General features: G+C 40.3%; 1 protein-coding gene across 1 annotated transcript; it reads right to left on the reverse strand.

Annotated features, from left to right (window-relative positions):
- Positions 1 to 638: 638 nt before the first annotated feature.
- Positions 639 to 10,789, reverse strand: prokr1b (prokineticin receptor 1b). The gene is made up of 3 exons (XM_016500306.1): positions 10,721 to 10,789; positions 9,323 to 9,909; positions 639 to 1,387 (listed from the first exon to the last, which is right to left on the reverse strand). The coding sequence occupies exons 2-3, from the start codon at positions 9,790 to 9,792 to the stop codon at positions 670 to 672; spliced, it is 1,188 nt and encodes a 395-aa protein (XP_016355792.1). The 5' UTR covers positions 9,793 to 9,909; positions 10,721 to 10,789; the 3' UTR covers positions 639 to 669.
- Between the last annotated feature and the right edge of the window lie 11,975 nt (positions 10,790 to 22,764).

Genomic DNA, 22,764 nt, shown 5'->3' on the forward strand with positions numbered 1-22,764 from the left:
ATGTAACAGTAAACTAATGAGTGGTGGTTCAATGAGGCCATAAATGTATTTGTACAAATACTTCTGAACAAGATTGTATTTAGTTATTTTCAACAATCGAGCATAACAGTTTTGTAAAAAATCCCCCTCATTTTCTTCATAGAGAAATTGATTTTTAACAATACCATATGAACGTACCATATGAAAATGTTTACATTTTAATGTAAATAACTACACTACCCATAATCCAGAATAAACCCTTCACCAAACAGAGAAGGCTGTTACCATAACATAGATTTGCAATTAAAAATGTCAGCATACTGAGCCATTCTCACAAAGCATTGCGAATGGTGTTGAGTCTCCTGACACATGCTTAAATTATTGTATCTAAATATTTTGCCAAAAAAAAAAAGTTTCTATACTTCTAATCAATAACTATAAGTCAGTAGTTCTATATTGAACCATTGCTTTATCATTCTCAATGCTTTAAGGGATGAGTAGTTAATTCACTCATAAAAAACATCTGTGCAAAACAACTCAAATGATAATTTTTGCTGTATCATAAACACATTATACATGCAAAGTATGAAAATGGCGCATTTCACAGGGAAAAAAAACACTAAAATATAACATCAGTCAGGCGATATTCATCTGCAGAACAGTGCCCATAAGCAGCATCATCAGTTCACTTTAATCATCTGTGATATGGGTGACGTGAATACCACTCAGCTCGGCTCCCTTTCTACATTCGGTGAGTTGGGGATTGATGTCTGACTCATCTGCGCTCTTCCTGGAGGTGTAGGTGGATTTCCAGCGAAGGAGAACGATCCTTTTGAAATATTTGACAGTGTTGTTCTTTACACTGACGAAGCAGAACGTGTTGATCATGCTGTTGCTCATGGCGATGCACTCGATAATGTAGAAAGCCACCAGGGAGTTCCTCTCTCGGGAGATGAGCGTGGGGTAGAAATCGCGCAGGAGGGTGTAGCCGTAGTATGGAGCCCAGCAGAGGATGTATGCTGTGAGAATGCCTATCAGCACCATGACAGTCTTCCTCCGGCAGCGCAGGCGTTTGCGGATCTGCTCCGTTTGGAAACCTGGCACACTCTTGAACCAGAGCTCTCTGGAGATGCGCAGATAGCACAGGGCCATGGTGAGCACTGGGCCCACAAACTCCACGGCGAAGATAAACAGGTAATATGAGCGATAATACAGCTGCTGGTCCACCGTCCAGATCTGGGCGCAGAAGGTCTTGCTGCGGTTTGCTCCATTGGGGACTTTGGTTGCGGACGCGAAGTAAGCAGAGGGAATGGAAATGAGCACTGAGATGATCCACACCCCAGTTATGAGACAGTATGCGGTCTGGTGCTTCATTCTGGGCCTCAAGGGATGAACGATGGCCATATACCTAAACACAACAATGACAATTAGTGGGATTCCATTCAATTTCCTTTCTCTATGGGGCAAATTCACTAAAAACTTGCATTTTAAACACTTACAATCCTGTTGAACCAGGTACTATTTAACAGTCTGCACTGGTTTAGTGCTGTGCCATGCACATTTACATTCAGTCATAGTCACTGTTTTCAGCACAGTCACGATATGTGAGTTTAGATGTCAGTGGTATATGCCAAGTAGCAGTGGTGGACAGTAACGGAGTATTTTTACTAGTATTTTTTCAAGTTTCTGTACTTTATCAGAGTACTTTATTTTTTGGAAATTTTTACTTTTACTTTTTACTTCACTACATTACAAAGCATAATATCATACTTTTTACTCCAATACATTTCATAACAAGAAGTTGTTTCTAGTTATTTTGAACTTAAAAAATAACCACCCCCTTTGAAGACGCAAGAGCGTTGTCTGATTCATGAGCTTATTCTTTCCAAAAAAACACAAAGTGATCTGGTCAAAATGAGGCAAAATCATTTAGGTTACGTTATGTAATGAAACCCTCGTTTACTGAAGGAGGGAACAGAGACGTTATGTCGACACAAACGTTAGGGGTCTCACTTATACAGAACCTGGCAAGAGACTCCTCCGCTGAGTCTGAGTGCCACAGGGTGCTGAGGGAAATCAACCAGAGTTCACCCTACAGGGGAACTATACTAGAAGAAGATAAAGCACACATATCCACCAACTAGAAGAATGGCGCCGCAAGGGAAACATCGAGCCAATCCTCCCGCAAATTAAACCCAACACATGGGAAGAAATATTTTGCAAAAGTATTAGGTGTCACCCAGTCCGGAAATCTGCAGATGTCTGCTAGAGAGGCATTGTGTGCTAATGCCCAGGAAGAGGCCAAACTCCGATTGGAGTGAGCTCTCACCCTCAAAGGGGGGTGGAGTGGTGGGAACTTTTGGCACATGACCAGGCCGGAGTCTCAGGATAATGTAAGAGTCAGCTGGCCCAAACTCAAGGCACGATTTGTTGACCCAAAAAAAGCCTGCAGGTCCCCAACCCTCTTGATGGAAGTGAGCATGACCAGAAGCACTGTCTTCAAAGACAGGATGTTAAGCTTGAACTGAATCAAGTGGATAAAAGGGGGCACTTCGAGATCCTGCCAGGACCACAGAGAGATCCCAAAAGGGAATGAGGCATGATCTAGGAGGATTAACCTCCTCGCACCCCTCAGGAACCTGATAATCAGGTCGTGCCTCCCCAATGATCTTCCATCCACTGCATCGTGGTGTGCCGCAATAGCGGTGACATACACTTTCAAAGTGGAGAGGGACAGCCTCCGCTCCAACTTCTCTTGCAGGAAGGAAAACACAACGCTGACTGGGTATCCTCAGGGGTCTTCTCGCCGAGAAGAACACCAATCAATGAACAGACTCCACTTCAGAGCATAAGCCTGCCTAGTAGAGGGGGCTCTAGCCTGAGTGATAATATATATCACAGCCTGTGACAATTCAATTCAATTCAATTTGTTGTCAAGTTTATTTGTATAGCGCTTTTCATGATACAAATCGTTGCAAAAACAAAATGGTAGCGATCGTACAGGAAGGATCTAAACCATCTTAAAGCCTGCCCTTGAATACCTGTATAGTTTTGTAATCTATCTATGAGTATGTCATGATCTATAGTGTCGAATGCAGCACTAAGATCAACTAAAACTAGCAATGAGTGTGACAAGCCAGTGAAATCTGCCGCGTCCCATTCAGAATCCAAACATGCAGGTTCCAGAGATAGGTACACAGGTGCCGGATGGTGCCCTGCCCCTGAGAAAAAAAGGTCTTTCCTCAGGGGAATTCTCCAGGGAGGGGCTGTCACGAGAAGCATGAGGTTGGAAAATCAGGTCCGGGTTGGCCAATAGGGCGCAACCAACAGCACCTGCTCCCCATTTTCCCTGATCTTGCACAGAGTATGTGCAAGGAGACTCACTTGGGGGATGGCATACTTGTGCAGCCCCCAGGGCCAGCTGTGTGCCAGCACATCCATGCTGAGGGGGTCCTCAGTCAGGAAATAGAACAATTGGCAATGGGAGGATTCCTGGGAAGCAAACAGAATAACCTGTGCTTCCCCGAATCAACTGCAAATTAGCTGAACCACCTGGGGATGGAGTCTCCATTCTCCCAGGAGGGTAAGCTGCCAGGAGAGTGCATTGGCTGCATGGTTGAGCTCCCCCAAAACATGAATGGCACACAGCGATTTGAGCTGCGTCGGACTCCAAAGGAGGAGATGGTGGGCGAGTTGTCCGCAACTCCCCCTTGATGGTTGATGTACGCAACTGTCGCAGTGTTGTCCGTCCAGACAAGTACATGCTTGCCTTGTAGCAGTGGTCAAATCCAGCAAAGGGCAATTAGTACTGCCAGCAACTCGAGGCAATTAATATGCCACTGCAGGGCATTTAGTTGCCCAGCCCGTCCTGGAGACATCTGTTATAACAACAATATGCCTCGACACTTGCTCCAAGGGCACCCCTGCCCGAAGAAAAGCGAGGTCTGTCCAGGGGCTGAAAGGACAATGACAAATTGACGAAACAATCACCCGATGCATGCCGCGGTGCCGTGACCATCTTGGGACTCAGCTGTGCAGCCAGTGCTGAAGCGGTCTCATATGTAGCAATCCGAGAGGTGTTACCACAGCTGCAGATGCCATATGCCCCAGGAGCCTCTGAAATTGTTTTAGAGGAATCGCTGTTTTCCCCATGAACGAATTCAGTCAGGTCAGCACTGACTGGGCACGCTTGCTTTTGAGACGTGCCGTCACATTGACCGAGCCCAACTCCATACCGAGAAAAGAGATGCTCTGCACAGGGAAGAGCTTGTTCTTTTCCCAGTTAACACCAAGCCCCAGCTGACTGAAATGCTGAAGCACCTTATCCCTGTGCTTGCACAACAGATCTCGAGAGCTAATATAAGCCAGTTGAGGACTCGGATACTCTTCTCCCGTAATGGAGACAGAGCACCTTCCACAGCTTTTGTGAATATGTGGGGAGACAGAGACAGCCCGAAGGGAAGGCCGACCCTCAAACCGGGGGAAATGGTCTGTGTCAAAGCAGTATCAAGACATGACAGTGCACGTCCTTCAGGTTGATCGCTGCAAAACCAATTCTGGTGTCAAACTCAAGAAAGAATGTACTTCTGCATCAACATCTTGAGTGGAAGCCTGTGAAGGGACTGATTCAAGACTCACAGATCCAGGATTGGTCATAGCCCACCACTTTTCTTGGGTACGATGAAGTAAAGACTGTAAAACCCCGCCTCCATCTCGACTGGATGGACAGGCTCTATTGCATCCTTCACCAGGAGGACTGCAATCTCTGCATACACGGCAGGGGAATCTCTGAAAGCATCACCAGAGGGACGATCTCTGACATACCCTCTGTGGTGCAGCAGGGGGAAGGAAGAGTGCCCAACCTGGGAAGCATAGCTTCCTAAAATTAAAGGCAGAGAAGGAGATGGCAAGGGAAGCATGAGGAAGCAAAGTGTCCTGCATCCGCATACTCTTGGTCTGTGGTGAAGAAAAGCATCGGAACTAACAGGGAGTAAAGCGAACTTTGTTGGCGTCCTGCATCTCAGCCAGGTTCAGCCATAGATGGCGCTCCTGGACTACCATTGTAGACATCACCTGCCCAAGGGACAGATGTCATGAATGCCCATGACATTCGTCACTCTGAGATGGGAGCTGCAGATGATTACTCCAAGTGGCGGTGTTTTGCAGGCACAAGTACACCACAACCACACGCTTCACTTGGGGAACGTCCACATACCCCTTGGCTGCCCCACCATCAATGGTAGTGAGGAGGAAAGAGCTCAAACGTGACTGGGTGGTGTAAGGTGCCTTCCACATTTTAGTGAGCTCTTCATTAACCTCTGGGAAGAAAGGCACTTCCGGTGCCCAGATACCAATCATCCAGCCTTGAGTGCTCAGGGGATGGAGGTGCTATTGCCAGGGGTTGCTCAGCAGAATCTTCAGCATCAGATGACAAAAGCTCCTCCTCTAAGGTTACGATAGACATCTTATCCTCATCTGTAGCCCCGAATGAGACGCTGGGTCCGCTGGGTCCGATGGACCGACACCTTCACCCAGGGGCTCAACAGCACCATGCTGCCTAAACCAGCTAAGACCAGCCAACCAGCATAGGCTAGGTTTAGCTGGGGTTTTTTTTTCAGCATTGGGGAAAAACAGCACTCTTCATGTGATATAGATTAACTATATTAACCCTTTGGGATCGACAAACGCGGATATGCGTTTTGTGGCATCTTCTCCTGATAACACCGAAAATAACTTAAATTACACTTTCAGTTTTGATCTTACAGATAAGAGCAATACATCAATCGAATCTGTAAATGGTCTACTTTTATTTGTATACACACATAATAACAACAAAACTTTGTGCATTTATAAAATAAAGAAAACAAACAGGGTGCGCTGTCTGCCGCCTTGGTCTGCGTGATCTTTATTTAGAAATGCGTCATTAAAATGAACTGTAACTCAGCAAATACTCAACAAAGAGAGAGGGTTAATGTCACCGAGTCACCCGTTCCCTCAGCCACACACTTTGCAATCACCCGCTCCAATTCACCTGACTATTAACTCACCTCACCTGTTTCACTTCATTATCCACCACATATAAGCAATAAACTTAACTGTTGGATTTATGGAATTAAATGATATAAATATAAAAGACATACAGAGGCATTTTTGCCACCTACAATTTAGAATGCCTTGAATTTTGATTATTCTAAATGTGTTTTAGTTGACTAAATCATGTAGTGTATGCGTACACTTTCTGTGTGTGTTTTTTTTAAATATACTCAATAATGTCAGATCGCACATGGTTAAAACAACACTTACCATATTATCGCAGACGATATACTGTATACCGCACACCCCAGCCTAAACTTGAGTGGAAAATGAAATAATCTGCAGTTGTGCAAGCACTTGTTTGCACATGAGCAAAGTTGGTTTTTAGGAGTCCAACTTGCAAGCACCAGACCACGGATTCGTCAAACCTGATTTCTTGCAGTGTGTGTTCTTCCGACTTTATTTTTGTGGTAAGTAACGAATATGCTTTGGGGAAATGTATCGGAGTATAAGTATACATTTTAATTTGGAAATGTAGTGGAGTAAAAGTGAAAGTTGACAGAAATATAAAAACTCAAGTATATATTCTCCCAAAAAATACTTAAGTACTGTAACTAAGTATTATTAATTCGTTACATTACACCACTGCTTATTTGCAGATCAACACATTAAATGTCTGCACTAATAGACACTAAATGACTAGTCTGACTAGTACTGGCTAGAATAAATAATACACATGGTTCATTGATCAGTATTTTTTACTTTTAATACTTAAGTACATTAAAATCAAGTACTTTTGTACTTTTACTCAAGTAAAATGGAAAATGAGTACTTTTACTGGAGTAACATTTTATTATGGTATCTGTACTTTTACTCAGTTAATGTTAAATGGTAATGTTGTTTTCCACCCATGGATATACAGTAAAATATATATCTGTAAAATATGCCAACTTCAGGTATATATTGTATATTAACATTATTGCCACCTTTGCACTGCACTGTGACAGTGTTTATGAGTCTTGTGTGAAACCTAATTTTCCCTAACGCTTCAACACATTTCTTCTGTTGCATTGCCAGCACTGATGTTTCCCTCAGGAAATGCTAATCTAGTTCAATGTGTTCCGTTTGTCTTATTTAAAGATTTCTATCAGTAGATCAGAAGCTTATGCATATGTAAGTCATCCATAATTGAATTTTGCTTAATTATGGACTGTCATTAGAGTCAAGTCAAACGGCGAGGCAGATTTAATTATAAGTGGTCCTCAAATTATCAGAATTAAAAAAGACTGTGATAATGTTCAAACAAACTCGTCCTGTGAAAATGGAACTGTGTAAAAAATGACTTATTGAGATGAAGTGTCCGGGGAAACTTCAAAGTTGTTTGGCTTTAAAAAATAAAATGCTTCTGATATCTAACTGCTGTAGAAATAGTACAGAATCCGTAATGTACTCTTTATTCTCTTATTTTAGCAAAATTGTAATTCTCTGGTACAGGACAAAATTAATCATTAATATTGTCAATATTTCAACATATTTTATTCCAGTTCAAGCTGTTTGAGAATAGGCTTAAGTAAAGAGCACATAATTGTTGTTTACTCGGGCCATATTTTACACCTTCATAGGGAAAGGATGATAGAAAAGGAGATTTTATTGAATAAAACATAGTTCAGACTCAAAATTCTGAATGGATGTGATGTGTTCGAAGCTATTAAACACACAGCTGCGACCGCACATTTGAAAAGTTTGGTCACACTTTCCATTATAAATGTATTCTTAAGACATTGTAATAGATGCATAATTCCTTATAAAATACTTAGTAGAAAAATACATAGTAGTACATTATGAAGGATCTAATTAATTATTTGTGGTTTAAACTTTTAAGAGTATGATGATTTTTAACCATTTACGTCATCAATAAATGTATTTTAAGTCTCATATCTTGACATTAGGATCTGCACAGTTTCTTACTACATCTTATGAGTGGTTAGGAGTATTTCTTCATACTTGTGAAGTCAATGTGAATTTCAATGTGAGCTCACCGGTATCCATTTTGCATGCAAAACAATGAAATATGGTTTTGTGGATATTAAAATTAGAAATGTTCATAGCAAATGTGTCATAACCCATTGATGATATCTTAAGGCTGTTTTAAAGAAGACTTAACTCAGGTTACATTACTCAAAGCAAAGACCACTATTAAATATTATGACCACATTATAAAGCTCGTTTACAAGAAGATTTGTAATGGTTTGTATCTCATGATGCAGTGAGATACTGTGCAGATCTCTAACAATGTCAATATTTAAGGCTTATAATGCATTTTGCATACATTGTAATGCCTTAAGACTACCCATATAATGCATTATAAATACAGGCTTCATAGAAACTGTAACCAAAGGTTAATCTAAAAATGTACATTTCATCATTTTTTGCTCACTTTTATGTTGTTCCAAACCTGTATGCTGTTATTGTTTAAAACTTTGACATCAAGCCTGGAATGGTGCATTTGAATGAATGCAGATGTGAATGAGATTTCAGACTTTGGCAGAAGGGAAGATTATGAGCGAATAAAAGCATACATTGTGGTTTCTTTATGACACAAAACTATTGTATGACATCAGAAGACAGCATACTCATGAATACAGCAACTCATACGCACTACACAAAGTTTTAAAGCTATTTTTATGTACTGCTCTTATGAGGTATTACACCATGGAAAAGAGCTGCATAATGATTCTTCAAAAATTCTCCTTTTATGAGCCACACTCACAAAAAAAGCACATGGTTTTAGAAAAAAAAACCCGCAAACAATGAGACAAATTATATATTGGGGCTGTTCCATTGTTTGACAACTGTAAAAAGCTTTCAGCTAGGCTAATGATTGATTTTGTATTGTTTATTGTGAATTTTACTTTACTGTAAATAATAACTCATAGCCTCTCAAACGACTTATTGCTTTCATTTACTGCTTTTAGGCTGAAACCTTATAACCTTTATATTTGTTTTTAAGTACAGCTGTATTTTTCCTAGTGAAGAGGTTCACTTGAGTTGTTGCCAATAAAGGATAATACACAGTAGATTATTAAATCCTACTCAATTACTGGAACGCTTTTGTTGAAGAGTAGGAAATATTTTCTCACAATCATCTATTTGAGCAGTATGTTGTGACGTGCTTTGTTCAGGAAGCTCAATGCATAATGCATGAATCTGAAAGCCAACGATATTTTGCCCGCTGAATAAGTGACCCAGCCCCGGGTTTTCCTTTCAACTGTCTAGCAGGACAGAGGTACGATATCTAAATCACACCAACCTGTCAACGGCGATGGCCAGTAAGGCATTAGTAGACACATAGAGAGAGACAGTCCTGAGGTAGTTGACGGAGGCACACAACACTTTCCCATGATCCCAGGAGAGTTGCTTGACCACGTAATAATCCACCAAGAAAGGGCAGCAGACCACAGCCACTATGAAGTCAGAGATGGCCAGGTTGGCGATCAGCAGGTTGGTGAGGTTCCTGAGTTTTTTATATCGGGCCAGAGTAGCTATGAAGAGGAAGTTGCCGAAGCCGCACACCAGAATGATGCAGACGAGCACGGCTCCGATGACGATGGTGGCCACGAAGTAGGCCAGTCCCTGCGTGGTGTCCGGCATCTCCTCTAAAGGAACACCATAGTCCATGTCGTAGAAGTCAGTGTAAGTGTCGTGAACGTCCAGAATGGGAACCTGACTATGAGGGTTCACGAAGACGGCTGCCAAGTGAGTGATGTTTGCGTCCTCCATGGCAGAGAATTCGAGAGAAGCCAATAAGCGCTGTTGATGTCTGATGGGTTTTTGGTGTCGTAAAGTTCACTAGTCTTTTTCTAGCAGTCAGTGGTCATGACCCAGGAATGTTCTTGTCTTTGAAATGGTTTCAGATTGCATTTCCAGGAGAAGAAAGCAGGAGAAAAGCCACATATGAAACACAAAACATAAACACTGACATTATTTCATGATAACTGAAAAACATTGTGGCAAATAATATTATGTCTATCTGAGTTTAAAGAGCACTTCACTCAAAAATGAAACGTGTCAGTGAAAAGGAGTCTTATTCAAAAGTAAATCTGTTCACAAAAGCATTTGAATGAACTCATCAACTCAGTGACTCACCGCAGCAGCACTAGATTAAATCATATACATAATACATTATCATACTGCCTTATGATATATATATATATATATATATATATATATCATAAAGCTGTATGATAATGTATTATGTATATATATATATATATAATTGTAATCACGGTCATAATACATTATCATTTCATAGCATATAAATTATAAATTGTATGATGCATTATAACACATGATATATGGAGCTGAATGTTGATCATTATTTTGTCGTGATGCACCATATGCTTTAATGCTATAATCAGAAGAGATATTATGATGTACGTAGCCGTTCTTGCAATTTTAGTCTTCTTGAAATTAAAATCAATAATTCTGTCTGCTGCCCTTTCACTTAATTACATTAGAGCGGTTTATGCTGCAAGCTGTTCATGAAGTAAAATAGCACTAATAGACATCAATAATTAAATATTACACAGTTTGAGCTGTAACAGTTACAACTAAACATTTAACACTTTGTCCAACATGATGTTGAATATAAATATGACCCTGTGCCGAACGATGAAGTTTCCTCATCCCGTATTGAGACTAAACTTACCGACTTTCAGGAGTTGAGAGACGCGTGTCATTGTCGCCGGTGCGTGATGTTTCTTTAGTCTCATCTGTGTAATTCACATGCAGATGCATGCAGCGCGCGAGTCCTTCACACACATCAGCATCTCTCTCCCTCTTGTGGCAAATGTGAAAGTCTGATCACTGATGTCTTCAGTCCTCGAGATCCTCGGATTCCTCCCACCTGTTCGCTGTGCTGTGACGCGTATTTCACTAAATTACAGTGTCGCGCAAATCCAAGAGCCTCTGCAATACAGCAAATTAATCCTTCAGTTAAAAGCTCAGTTTGTAAGTAGTTTGCTCGTTCTCTGCCGTCTGACCTTAAAAAAACTAAATATGGTTTTTGAAGCAGCAAGATGGCAAATCTCCACTACCTTTTTTTATTAGTCCTCTGCTGGGAACCTAAACAATGCAACCGGACTATTCAACATTTTTCTATACATTTTTTTGAACGAATAAAGGCTGTTACAAACCAATCAGTTCTTCTGACACTAAACAGTGAACACTCAGAGCCACATACTTCAGCCAGTTCTTCTAACATTAAACTGAAGTAGTCAAACAGCGTCCCGTGTCACGCTTCTCCTCTGGCTTGTGCTAAACACCTCAGCTCAAAGCCCAGCACCATATGTGAAGCAGTCAGTCCATCAGCTGCTGAAGCTGAACGCTGAGACCGTGGACTGTCTAATGGCCAGAGGGAATGACGATGTTCTTCCTGGTAATGAAGAATTGATCTGTGAATATCACCACCACACCATTCTTTCATTATGTCATTTACACTATTAGAGAGCAGCCAACTGCTGTTTCTGGAGCCACATCAACTCCCTGGTGTTAGAGACACATTCTATTGATACATTTTCATTGAGACGTTTGAATTGTTGGTCTAGGAAGGTTGAGATACAAGTGAAGCCACTGCTTTATTAAAAAGCCATCATAGCCAGAAGGATAAACCATATTTTCTATTTAAATAAGTAAATAAATAAACACACATGGTTTAAACATTTCCACACATGCTAACATAACTAAACGTATGGTGTTTACTTGTTGCCATATCAAGACTATATAGAGTAAAATATATATTTTGAAGATATCTCTGAAAATTATTTAACAGTAGCAAAAGTACATTTCTGGCTGAAGTAAATTTTTCTTCTCAGTTTTAAATTGCAGTTGCCCATATGGGGAACGTCGTAACACCGAGTTAAAATGTGCCCCACTATTATTAAAGCTTTATGCTATTCTTTGATTCATGAATTTATTTTTTTAATGAATTTTAATGAGAAACCATGAGACAGGTGAATAAAGACTGAGAGTCAATGTTCAGAAATTATTATTTCAAGAAATGTAAAGTATTTTGGCTTGTCTATTTGTCTCCTGTTCTGTGAGAGCTGTGTGTGTTGTGTTCATCTATGTGTTTCTTTATCCATTTGCCCACATTGTTTTGAACTATGCTGTATATTTGTGTGTTGTGATCAGGGCCATTTCAAGCATGGGGCCCTTGTACCAATGTGTTTATTGTCAAACTCCAAAATTAGTTTATTTTCAATTCTTAACACAAGAAAATAAAATAAAATAAAATAGTTTGTCTTGCATACTTTTTTCATTAGACCAGATAACATTTTAAGCTGTCATATGGTCATGTTACAACGTGTCCCTATATATATATATGGAAAACAACTTTGTGGTTTGAGTATGGTTTGTGATCAAAAGCTGACATTCTACAGTAGCAGCTCATCAATGCTGAGACATACACTCCAAACACGTTCAAGTAGCTGATGGTTGTACATCAGCTTCAGCTCTGCCAGATCTGCTGTTGTGGTCATCTGCTCCACCGTGGGGATCTTCTGTCCCATCTGCTCCACCTTGGTAATCATCTGCTCCACTGTGAGGATCTTTGGTCACATCTGGTCCACCTTCTGCTTTGTATTTTCTTAATTTTCTTTTTTTTTTTTCTATGATCATTTATAATCATTAGTCATTTATGTAATTCATCATGAATTTCATCATATCATTTATAATCATTAGTCATTTATGTAATTCATCATTCAAATTTAATCATTAATCATTTAAATATTTGTCATTTTTCTCTGTTTTTATATTACTTATTTTCCTTACTCTTGCAATGCTTGCCTTTGTCGTTTAATATTATGATTGTTTTTATCATGAAATCTGTCTTAATGAAAAAAAGATAAGAAAAGAATATTGCAATCTCAAGGTTATATGTGATGGATTGTTGATGTTAAGTAATTTGGTATAAAAACACCTGTTGGGTTTGGGTACCAGACAAGACTTGCTGTTGTTACCCGCCTCAAGTCTGGGACGCCTGAGTGGGTAAGTTAGATGTACAACTCTGGCCAGCACTGTAATATAATGAAAAGAAACGCTATAAGACAGAGGAGTACTGGCTGCAGTCTTCGGCAATATTTAATTGATTCTCCATATTTTCTTTCCTTTCAATGAATTCACAACATTAACATTTTTAACTTTACAGAACAATCATTATTTGTTTCTTTGTAAAACAACACTTTTCAATAAAGACAGTTACATTACAATAAAGGCCTTTCAAAAGTTATTTGTGTCTTCAGTTCTGTAACATATTACTATCAAACACAATACATTCAGTTCTGTAACATATTACTATCAAACACAATACATTCAGTTCTGTAACATATTACTATCAAACACAATACATTCAGTTCTGTAACATATTACTATCAGACACAATACATTCAACTTTTACAGGATTTTCAATCAACCATCATGTATTTCACATCACCATCACATTCACGAGACAGTAATCTAATTTTTAGACTCACAAATGAATATAGCATTTCGTTTCATGCAATCCTCGTGTTTTACATGTACGTCGCCATTTTGGCTCTAACTCACGCATGTTTACACTGCCATTTTGGCTCTAGATAACTTCCAGTTGCAAACGCACATTTAACTCACTTAACCTTTCTCATCCAATAACAATCAACATTATAAACTCTTTATAAACATCCATGAACACTTTTCACATATATGTTTCCTCTTATGTCTAATACATATTACTAAATGCGTATTAATAAACAGTCTTACTCAATAACCCAACAAAAATAAACACATACATCTTTGAAACACAGTGTTTTACATTAGTTTCAACCAGTTTTTGAATCAGTTTTGCTCACCTGTAATATAATGAAAAGAAACGCTGTAAGACAGAGGAGTACTGGCTGCAGTCTTCGGCAATATTTAATTGATTCTGACTCGCCCGCTGCATTACCTTGAAACAATAGCGGTAAGCGACCTCTTCAGGTGGCAAGCATAACAGCAACAAAGCATTCTTTTCCACTCGGTGAACTGATGAATGAAAATGAAGATGATGAATTTACACCAATTTATATAACATAATTAATGTTTTTAAGGCACAAATACCACCCAAAATTTTAAGAGGTGTTTTTTTTTTTCCTACCCATATAGACATATGCATTTTAAGCACATTCATTTTTACCAACCCCTACACGTACACTGTTAGACATTTCTGTAATTTCTAGTTATTTACTGTATATCACCCAGTATAATACTGCAAATTCGCTTTACAGTAAATAACTGTAATACCCTTTGCATCATGGGAATTTTCTGTGACGTCAAACCCCACATACAGTGACTTACTGTATTTTTTAAAATTGCTGTATACTACTGTATTTGCCGTAACGGCCTCTGTGGCGCCATTCCATTGAGGTTGTTTTATATTCCTCATTTCTTACATTTGGATTGACAAGATTTGCCCTGCACCATGTCTACAAAGCCGCAACAGCTTGGGACAGACTATACTGGACATGTTACAACGCTTGTAATGATTGACAAATAAGTTTGCCCTTCGTGTCAGTAACAGCACGTGCGCTTGTAGTACTACTGTACGTCAGAAATATACCGGGGCATCAGTTTACTGTCCACATCCATTGTAGATAGTATCGCTGATTATAATGGGTTCTATATTGTCTTTTGTCGCGTCACACCGTGCCGCTCGCATCCGAGGAAGACACGGAACCAGCGCGGCAGCGATGCGGGTTTTGCCCGGGGATGAACCCGTGAGAGTGGAAAAGTTCCGGAGAACATCCGCGATGTGTATCGATGCACCTTACGAGAGAATAAGACCAGCAAGCAAGGTAAAAATATATGTATGTACAGTATGTCTGTGTGTGTTTTGTCAAATTTTTTGCACACCAGTTAACAAATTACCCATTAACATTGAGGTAACTTTACTTTCATGCAATCCTCGTGTTTTACATGTACGTCGCCATTTTGGCTCTAACTCACGCATGTTTACACCGCCATTTTGGCTCTAGATAACTTCCAGTTGCAAACGCACATTTAACTCACTTAACCTTTCTCATCCAATAACAATCAACATTATAAACTCTTTATAAACATCCATGAACACTTTTCACATATATGTTTCCTCTTATGTCTAATACATATTACTAAATGCGTATTAATAAACAGTCTTACTCAATAACCCAACAAAAATAAACACATACATCTTTGAAACACAGTGTTTTACATTAGTTTCAACCAGTTTTTGAATCAGTTTTGCTCACCTGTAATATAATGAAAAGAAACGCTGTAAGACAGAGGAGTACTGGCTGCAGTCTTCGGCAATATTTAATTGATTCTGACTCGCCCGCTGCATTACCTTGAAACAATAGCGTTAAGCGCCCTCTTCAGGCGGCAAGCATAACAGCGACAAAGCATTCTTTTCCACTCAGTGAACTGATGAATGAAAATGAAGATGATGAATTTACACCAATTTATATAACATAATTAATGTTTTTAAGGCACAAATACCACCCAAAATTTTAAGAGGTTTTTTTTTTTCCTCTACCCATATGGACATATGCATTTTAAGCACATTCATTTTTACCAACCCCTACACTGTTACTGGGTTTTGGGTATCACACAGACTCTGCTGACTAGGTTCTGGATATTAGATAAAACAGATAAATATACTTGTAAAATTGAAGCACACTACATGTGCTCATCCATTACATTTAAGTACAATTCTTTTTACCTCTGTAGAGGCACGTTTTAAATCATTTCAGTATTAGCTTTAATTTTTTTGCCTCGTCCTCATGTGCTGTTCTAACATGGAAAAAAACTCTCCAGAAGAGGAGAAAGCGATGGTCGCATGTATGGATATTCTTGGAGAGTTCAGAGCAAAAACTTAGGTGAATAATCACACTGGTGTCTTTGCAGGTGGTGATGGACCCGGAGAGCTGAGCAGATGACTGAAGTTGAACGGTTAAGTAGATCAGGTAAGGAGCCAGGGAGGTTGATACACACATGTGAACAACAAGACCAGACACCGAGGAAGGCATGTGATGGTGGCTTTATACTAGGCTTGATAGGTGTTGACAGGTGGAGTGCATCATTATTTGGGTGATTGTGAACGAGTGGGAGGAGCTGAAGGATCTGGCATTGCTCTTAACTCCGTGACAGTACACCCTCCTCCACGGGCGGCTCCTGAAGCCCACAATATGCGGCGACGAAGATGGCCATGACCCCTGGGTGCTGGTCAATGAGGAGTGTGGAACTGTCAATAATTCAGGATCGAGGATTTCATCACATGCTACCCATGATCTCTCCTCAGGGCCGAATCCCTCCCAGTCGACCAGATATTCCAAGCGGCTGCCTTGTCACCGGGAATCCAGTATGGTGTTGACTCTGTAGATGTTTTGTTCCTCAACAATCTCTGGCGGAGGAGGCATGTCAGGCTCGCCAGATCCTGTGGGAGGAGAGACCAAAGAGTTAGTGAATGGTTTGATGAGTGAGACATGGAAGATATATGCAATGCGGTAGTGAGAGGATAAGTCTAGTTGGTAAATTATGCCATTAATCTGCCTCCTGATGGTAAAAGGACCGATGTAGCAGGGACTCAGCTTGTGACAAGGCAGCCAGAGATGGATGTCCCTAGTGGAAATCCAGACCTTATGACCTGGATGGTACTGGGGAGCATTGGAACGGCAAGCATCGGTCTGGCCTTTATGTCTCCACACTGCCTTTTGCAGATGGACATGTGCTGAGTCCCAGACCCTCTCGCTCTCCTGGAACAAATGGTTCACAACTGGAATATCCGATGGCTCACCTGACCAGGGAAACAGGGGTGGCTGGAAGAGAGTATGCACTAAAGGGCGTCAGTCCAGTGGTACTTAGCCATAGGGAGTTTTGGGCATACTCGGCCCAGGGCAGGAAGTGTTCAGTGGTCTTGGATAAGTATTCAGTGGTCTTGAAGGCTGTGGGTAATCCTTTCAGAGGGATGAGTTTGCATGCCTTAGAAAATCTGTCCACGTCCACAAGGACGCAGGTATATAAATGCATCATTCATTCATTCAGTTTACTTTGAGGCAGGTGACGGGGGTTTTGGAGATGGCACAGACTGAGCAGCTCTTAATGAATTGGGAGACTTCTCAGGACATGTTGGACCACCAGTACTGGTTTTGGAGGAGCGAGAGGGTTTGTTGGCTGTCTGGGCGTCCAGAGCCCGGAGATGAGTGTACTGAGTCCAGAAGGGTCAGTCGAAGGGATGATGGAACATAAACCTTACCTTCTGGACCTCCAGGAGAAGCAGGCTCAGAGCGAGTGGCTTCCGTGATCTGGTCATCCATGGACCACTGAATGGGACTTACTATAATGGCTGGAGGGAATATGGGTTCTGGAGGTGTGTTGTTCTCCTCGGTGTGATGGATGTGGGAGAGTGTGCCAGCCCTTTGGTTCTTTGATCTAGGTCGGTAAGAGACAGTGAATTTGAAGCAGGTGAAGAAAAGTGCCCAGCGGGCCAGTCGAGAGTTGAGTCTTTTAGCATCTTGAAGATATTCTAGATTATGATGATAGGTGATGACTTCAAACAGGTGGTTAGCTCCCTCCAGCCAGTGTCGCCATTCCTCTAGGGCAGGGGTAGGCAAGTTCGGTCCTAGAGAGACGCAGTCCTGCAGAGTTCAGCTCCAACCCTAATCAAACACACCTGAACAAGCTAATCAATGTCTTTAGGATTACTAAGGCTATAGGCAGGTGAGTTTTGTTTTCAGGGGTGGAGCTGAACTCTGCAGGACTGCGGCTCTCTAGGACCGAACTTGCCTACCCCTGCTCTAGGGAAAGCTTGATTGTCAGAAGCTCCCTGTTGCCGATGTCATAGTTCTACTCCGTCAGGGATAACTTCCTAGAGTAGAATGCACATGGATGGATTGAAGGAGGCTCTCTGTGACATTGTAACAATACCGCTCCTACCTCTACTTTTGAAGCATCCACTTTGACGATGAAAGGGAGTTTGGATCTGGATGAACTAGGGTAGGAGCTGTGCAAAAGGCATCCTTGAGTTGCTGGAAGGCATTCATGGTGTTGGGAGTCCAGGATGGAGACTTGGGCTTATCCTTCAGTAGTGAGTGAGATGATAGGGGAGAAGTATAGGATCTTGCCTCGGTCCAGCTATTTTCCCAGGATAGTGTGAATATCCCCACAACATCATAACATGAGCATAGTCATTTGTTGATGGATGTTAACATTCAGCCCTTGTCGGAATGCGGTGATGAGTGCTGCTATGATCCAGCTGCTTGTGGCCGCAAGAGTGCGGAACTGGAGAGCGTAATCATTCCCGGAAGATTGGCCTTGACCTAACCGGAAGACTTGGTCATTGATTGATAGTTTGTTGGCGCTTTGGCCAAAAACTTCCTTGAAGTGAGCAACAAATGCTGTGAGCGAACTGGCGATCGGGCCGACAGACCACTCTCACTGTAGAGCACGTCCAGACAGGAGCGAGATGATGTATGCAACCTTGGCCCAATCCTTGAGGAATAATTGGGGTTGCATCTAAAAAAAATAAGGAGCATTGGAGTAGCAACCCACTGCATTCCACCACCTCACAGGAATGTCGTCGGACGGGCCATAGGGCTAGCAGAGGCAGATTGAGTTGAAGAGGTGGTGAGTGAGAGAAGTGACTGACGAATGGATTGGATGTGCTCAGCAAACAGATCCCGGTTCCGATCACTGCTTGGTTCAGTGTTGCTTTGCATATTTTGCAGTCTGGTCTTCTGTCAGCAAACAGATGTGGACAACACCGGTAAGTACAGTTCAACAGAGTTTATTAAAGGAGGCTTCAGAAGAGAAGAAAATGATGAACACAGGTATATTGGATATTCTTGTAGAGTACAGAGCATAAACTTAGCTGAATAATCACACTGGTGTCTTTGCAGGTGGTGATAGTCCCGGAGAGTTGAACAGACGACTGAAGATGAACAGGGAAATAGATCAGGTAAAGAGCCAGGGAGATTGATGCACACATGTGAACAACAAGACCAGGCACTGCAGAAGGAATGTGATGGTGGCTTTATACCGGGCTTGATTGGTGTTGACAGGTGGAGTGCATCAGTATTTGGGTGATTGTGAATGAGCGGGAGGAGATGAAGGATCTGGCGTTGCTGTTGACTCCGTGACAACAGCACATGTGGAATAATGTTGATTACCACAAAACAGAATTTGACTTGTCCCGCCATTTCTTAAAAAAAAAAAGAAGAAGAAGAAGAAGATCTGGATTACAGTGAATGGAGGCAATTTTCATGACAACATAAAGCCTAAAAACGTAAAATGGCCTTAAAAATTATCAAACTTTTATAGCTAAAGTTATACAAGTTTTAACAAAATGAACATGTTTTTATTAAATTATTAGCTTCACATTTTTGCTCTGAATTCCTCTTAAAAATTTGTTCCATTTACTTCCATTGTAAGTTTCTCACTAGTTCCTCCAAGGGCAAGTCAAAATATGTTTGTTGTAGTAACGCTGTAGCAATGTTGTGCCACAAATGCTGTTGATTGAGCTTAACTTTAATTAAAATTGAACTGAACTGAACTCAAATTTAACAAAGGAATGATCCTTTGAAAAATTTTCCATATATTACTTTTTTTTTTTGTCTCACTAAGACATTTAATCCTGCTTGATAAAATCCCACACAGAGCAAAGAAACAGAGCATAAGAGGTATTTCTAGCAGAAAGACTTGTACTCCATGAGTCGTTCATCATATAAATGTAGCCTATCACACCACCGGTCTCATCCTCATGTTGCTGCGAAGGGTCTGCTAGACCCAATTCTCTCAGCACGGTTCGATGGGATTTTATCAATAGGACTCCATCGAGCTGTTGTGAAGGAGTCACTCCAAAGAATCATACATTTTTCTTCAATTTATGCTTTTGCACTCGATAATGTGAAGATAAAAACAGGTGGGGGGAAAAATCACATTTTAAGCTGACATCTCAAACAACAAGTAAACTTATCTCTCCATCCCTCAATGACAAACATATTTTTGCACAAGAAGTTCCAGCATTAAAATGGTACTGCATAAGAGGAATAAACCAGTGCTACTATCTTCTCATCTCTTTCTGAATGTGTGTATCCATGTGGGAAACCCTGCAGACTGTGGTTTGTGTTTTCAGTCTTGTGGATTGAGGTAGACGGCATGACCTAAATGGCAGCACCGTAACCCAGTGGGTGAGTGCTAGAATGTCAGCAGGCATTACTCTTGCAGGGTCAGATTACAGATCAAGTACCTTCAGAGGCCAACTTGAGCTACACAGAGCAAATAAAAACCCAGAATGAAAGATGGGGGGAAAGGACTGCCATCGTTGCTGGAGTAAACAATTGCAAATGGATTTAAAGACAAAGACATGATTGTTCACATTTAATTTTTAAACAATTCAGTCAGTTATATTGCCATAGACAATAATATTTTGTTGAATTTTTGATTTCCTTTTTATATCAGACCATTTGGCCACAGAAAATATATGTATTCTTAAACTACATTTATTTTTTTGAAAATAAATAGTTTGCAAACTATTGAGTGAGGTTTTGTCAGGTAGCGATCAAGCACATGTAGCATCCAAATGGTCTCTGAGGTATGATTCTCTTTATTAAAGTTATTTGTGTTTTTTTTGTGTTTTTTTTTGGAGATGCAAGTGAACATGGAGAGGCTAGTTTTGCTTTGATTTTCTATGTTTGTATTGATCCTTCTCTTCTGAAGAGTATTGAGCAGTAGATGTATCCTGTCAATTATTCTTGTGGCGTTTTTAAACAAGTCTTTTGGTTTTCATTTCAAAGTTTTCATGAGAACTCCCATTCTCATGAAAACTTTCTCAGTTATTTTGGCAAATGGTTAATGTGATAAATCTCCTGTGAATGTATAATTGATTTTAAATGTAACCATAAAACAATTAATTAAAATTATAATTATAATTATAAAACACTTGTGCATTCATTTCCATAGGAAGTGCCTCACTGTAAGCCAGGTTTTAATTTATATATATATATATATATATATATATTAGAAAAGGAGGGTCAAGTTGAATTTAATACTTGTGGTAATAAACCTTATGCCACATGTGCTGTTGATTCCGCTTAAACTGTATTAAATCCGGATTGTTCCTTTAATAATGATTTATCACTCTTGTAGCATTTGGACCAATCAGACACACAACTTTTTGTTATATTTAACAAATAATATCTAACACCCCCTCACCTAATAGTATCTGTAAGAGTAGTAATACCGTTAAAACCTTAACGATACCCATACCTAGGCGTGAATCTTGTCAGACCTTAAAGGCCTCATATCAGTGACCCGCCTTCAGTCTGCGGTTCTGTTAGATTCTGAGAAGATGAGGATGTGAGCTAGAACGCTCCTAAGGACACCCTAAGTTCGCGCCAGGCTTCAGCCTTGACTTTACATTCACCGAGATCCTCTAACTCAAACTGGTTCTTTTTCATCAACCAACTTAAGCAAATATCAACTTGAGCCTTCAGATTGCATCAGGACTCTCTTTCAGACAGACAAGACGTGCAAGTATCAAACTTAGTCTTATTAATTGATACATTAAGTATCATTTGCACCTTTTTACAAAGGTGTGTTTGAACTAAGAAACTGATGTTTCCTTCAGGCTGTAGATCTGCTGAATATCAAATGGTACCATAGCTTCATGTTTTTATTTCTCTTCTTTTTACTGCCTAAGCTTTAACCCTTTTCCTATACCAACTGTATGCGTGTGTGTGTGTGTGTGTGTGTGTGTGTGTGTATGTGTATGTTAGACTAGTTTAAGTGTTTATGTAGTTAATAAAGTCTTACTTGTATCACACTTGACGTTGTTCATTGTTTGCTCATAACTGGAGTCCCTAATCATGCAGATTTATGCTACATGCTCTGAGTAGTATTGTACAGTAATCCAGTTATTTTCCTTACCCAGGAAATTAACGTTCGTAGAATTAACAGACAGTTGACAAATGAATGCTTACAGCGGATCTAAATATTTATAATTAATTATAACTAGTTATGATTAATTATTCATATTTCCCCTTTGAGCTGATTCGCTACACTCTGCATGACTAGTCTTGTGATTAATGCTGGAAAAACTGTAGTAGTATAGGGGCATTCACACATACAGAGCCAAAGCCAGCGGACATCATTCATTTTCAGTGAGAGTTGTCAATGTCCTTGTAATAGGATTAAGCAAGACATAAGGCCCTAATGTGTCATGTTGATGCTTGCACTTTCTCTTCATGAAATATGTAATTTGAGGCATGCAAAATATAGGGTGGTGTCTAAACAAATGGATTAACCAACAAAGGGATTTATCAGTACTTAAAGTCATTTCAGAAACGGAAACGGAAACTGCATCTGCAGGGTAATATCGTAGAAAGGCCGATATTTATTTGATTTTCTGTTGTCATTGTGACAAAATGGACACTTCAAGAATTTGTTCAAAGACCTGCCTACATCAGCAGCTGCCTTCAAAGTGCAGTAGATCATAAATGACACAAACAAACAGAAGATATGACGTCTTTTTTGTCGGGTGCTGTTGCCATGGTGAATCATAATTTCAGAGCTCCATTGATCATGGCTTTTCATAATCATGGTGCACGTGCTAAGCTCAGAGTCAACTTACTCAGAGTCGATTGAACTAACTCAATTCAGCTGTTCTGAATCCGAAAAACTCAGAGTTTCCCATCTCAGGGTAAGTCA

The sequence above is a fragment of the Sinocyclocheilus anshuiensis genome, unplaced genomic scaffold, assembly GCF_001515605.1.
Source record: "Sinocyclocheilus anshuiensis isolate Anshui unplaced genomic scaffold, SAMN03320099.WGS_v1.1 scaffold166, whole genome shotgun sequence".
In the NCBI taxonomy this organism is placed as follows: Eukaryota; Metazoa; Chordata; class Actinopteri; order Cypriniformes; family Cyprinidae; genus Sinocyclocheilus; species Sinocyclocheilus anshuiensis.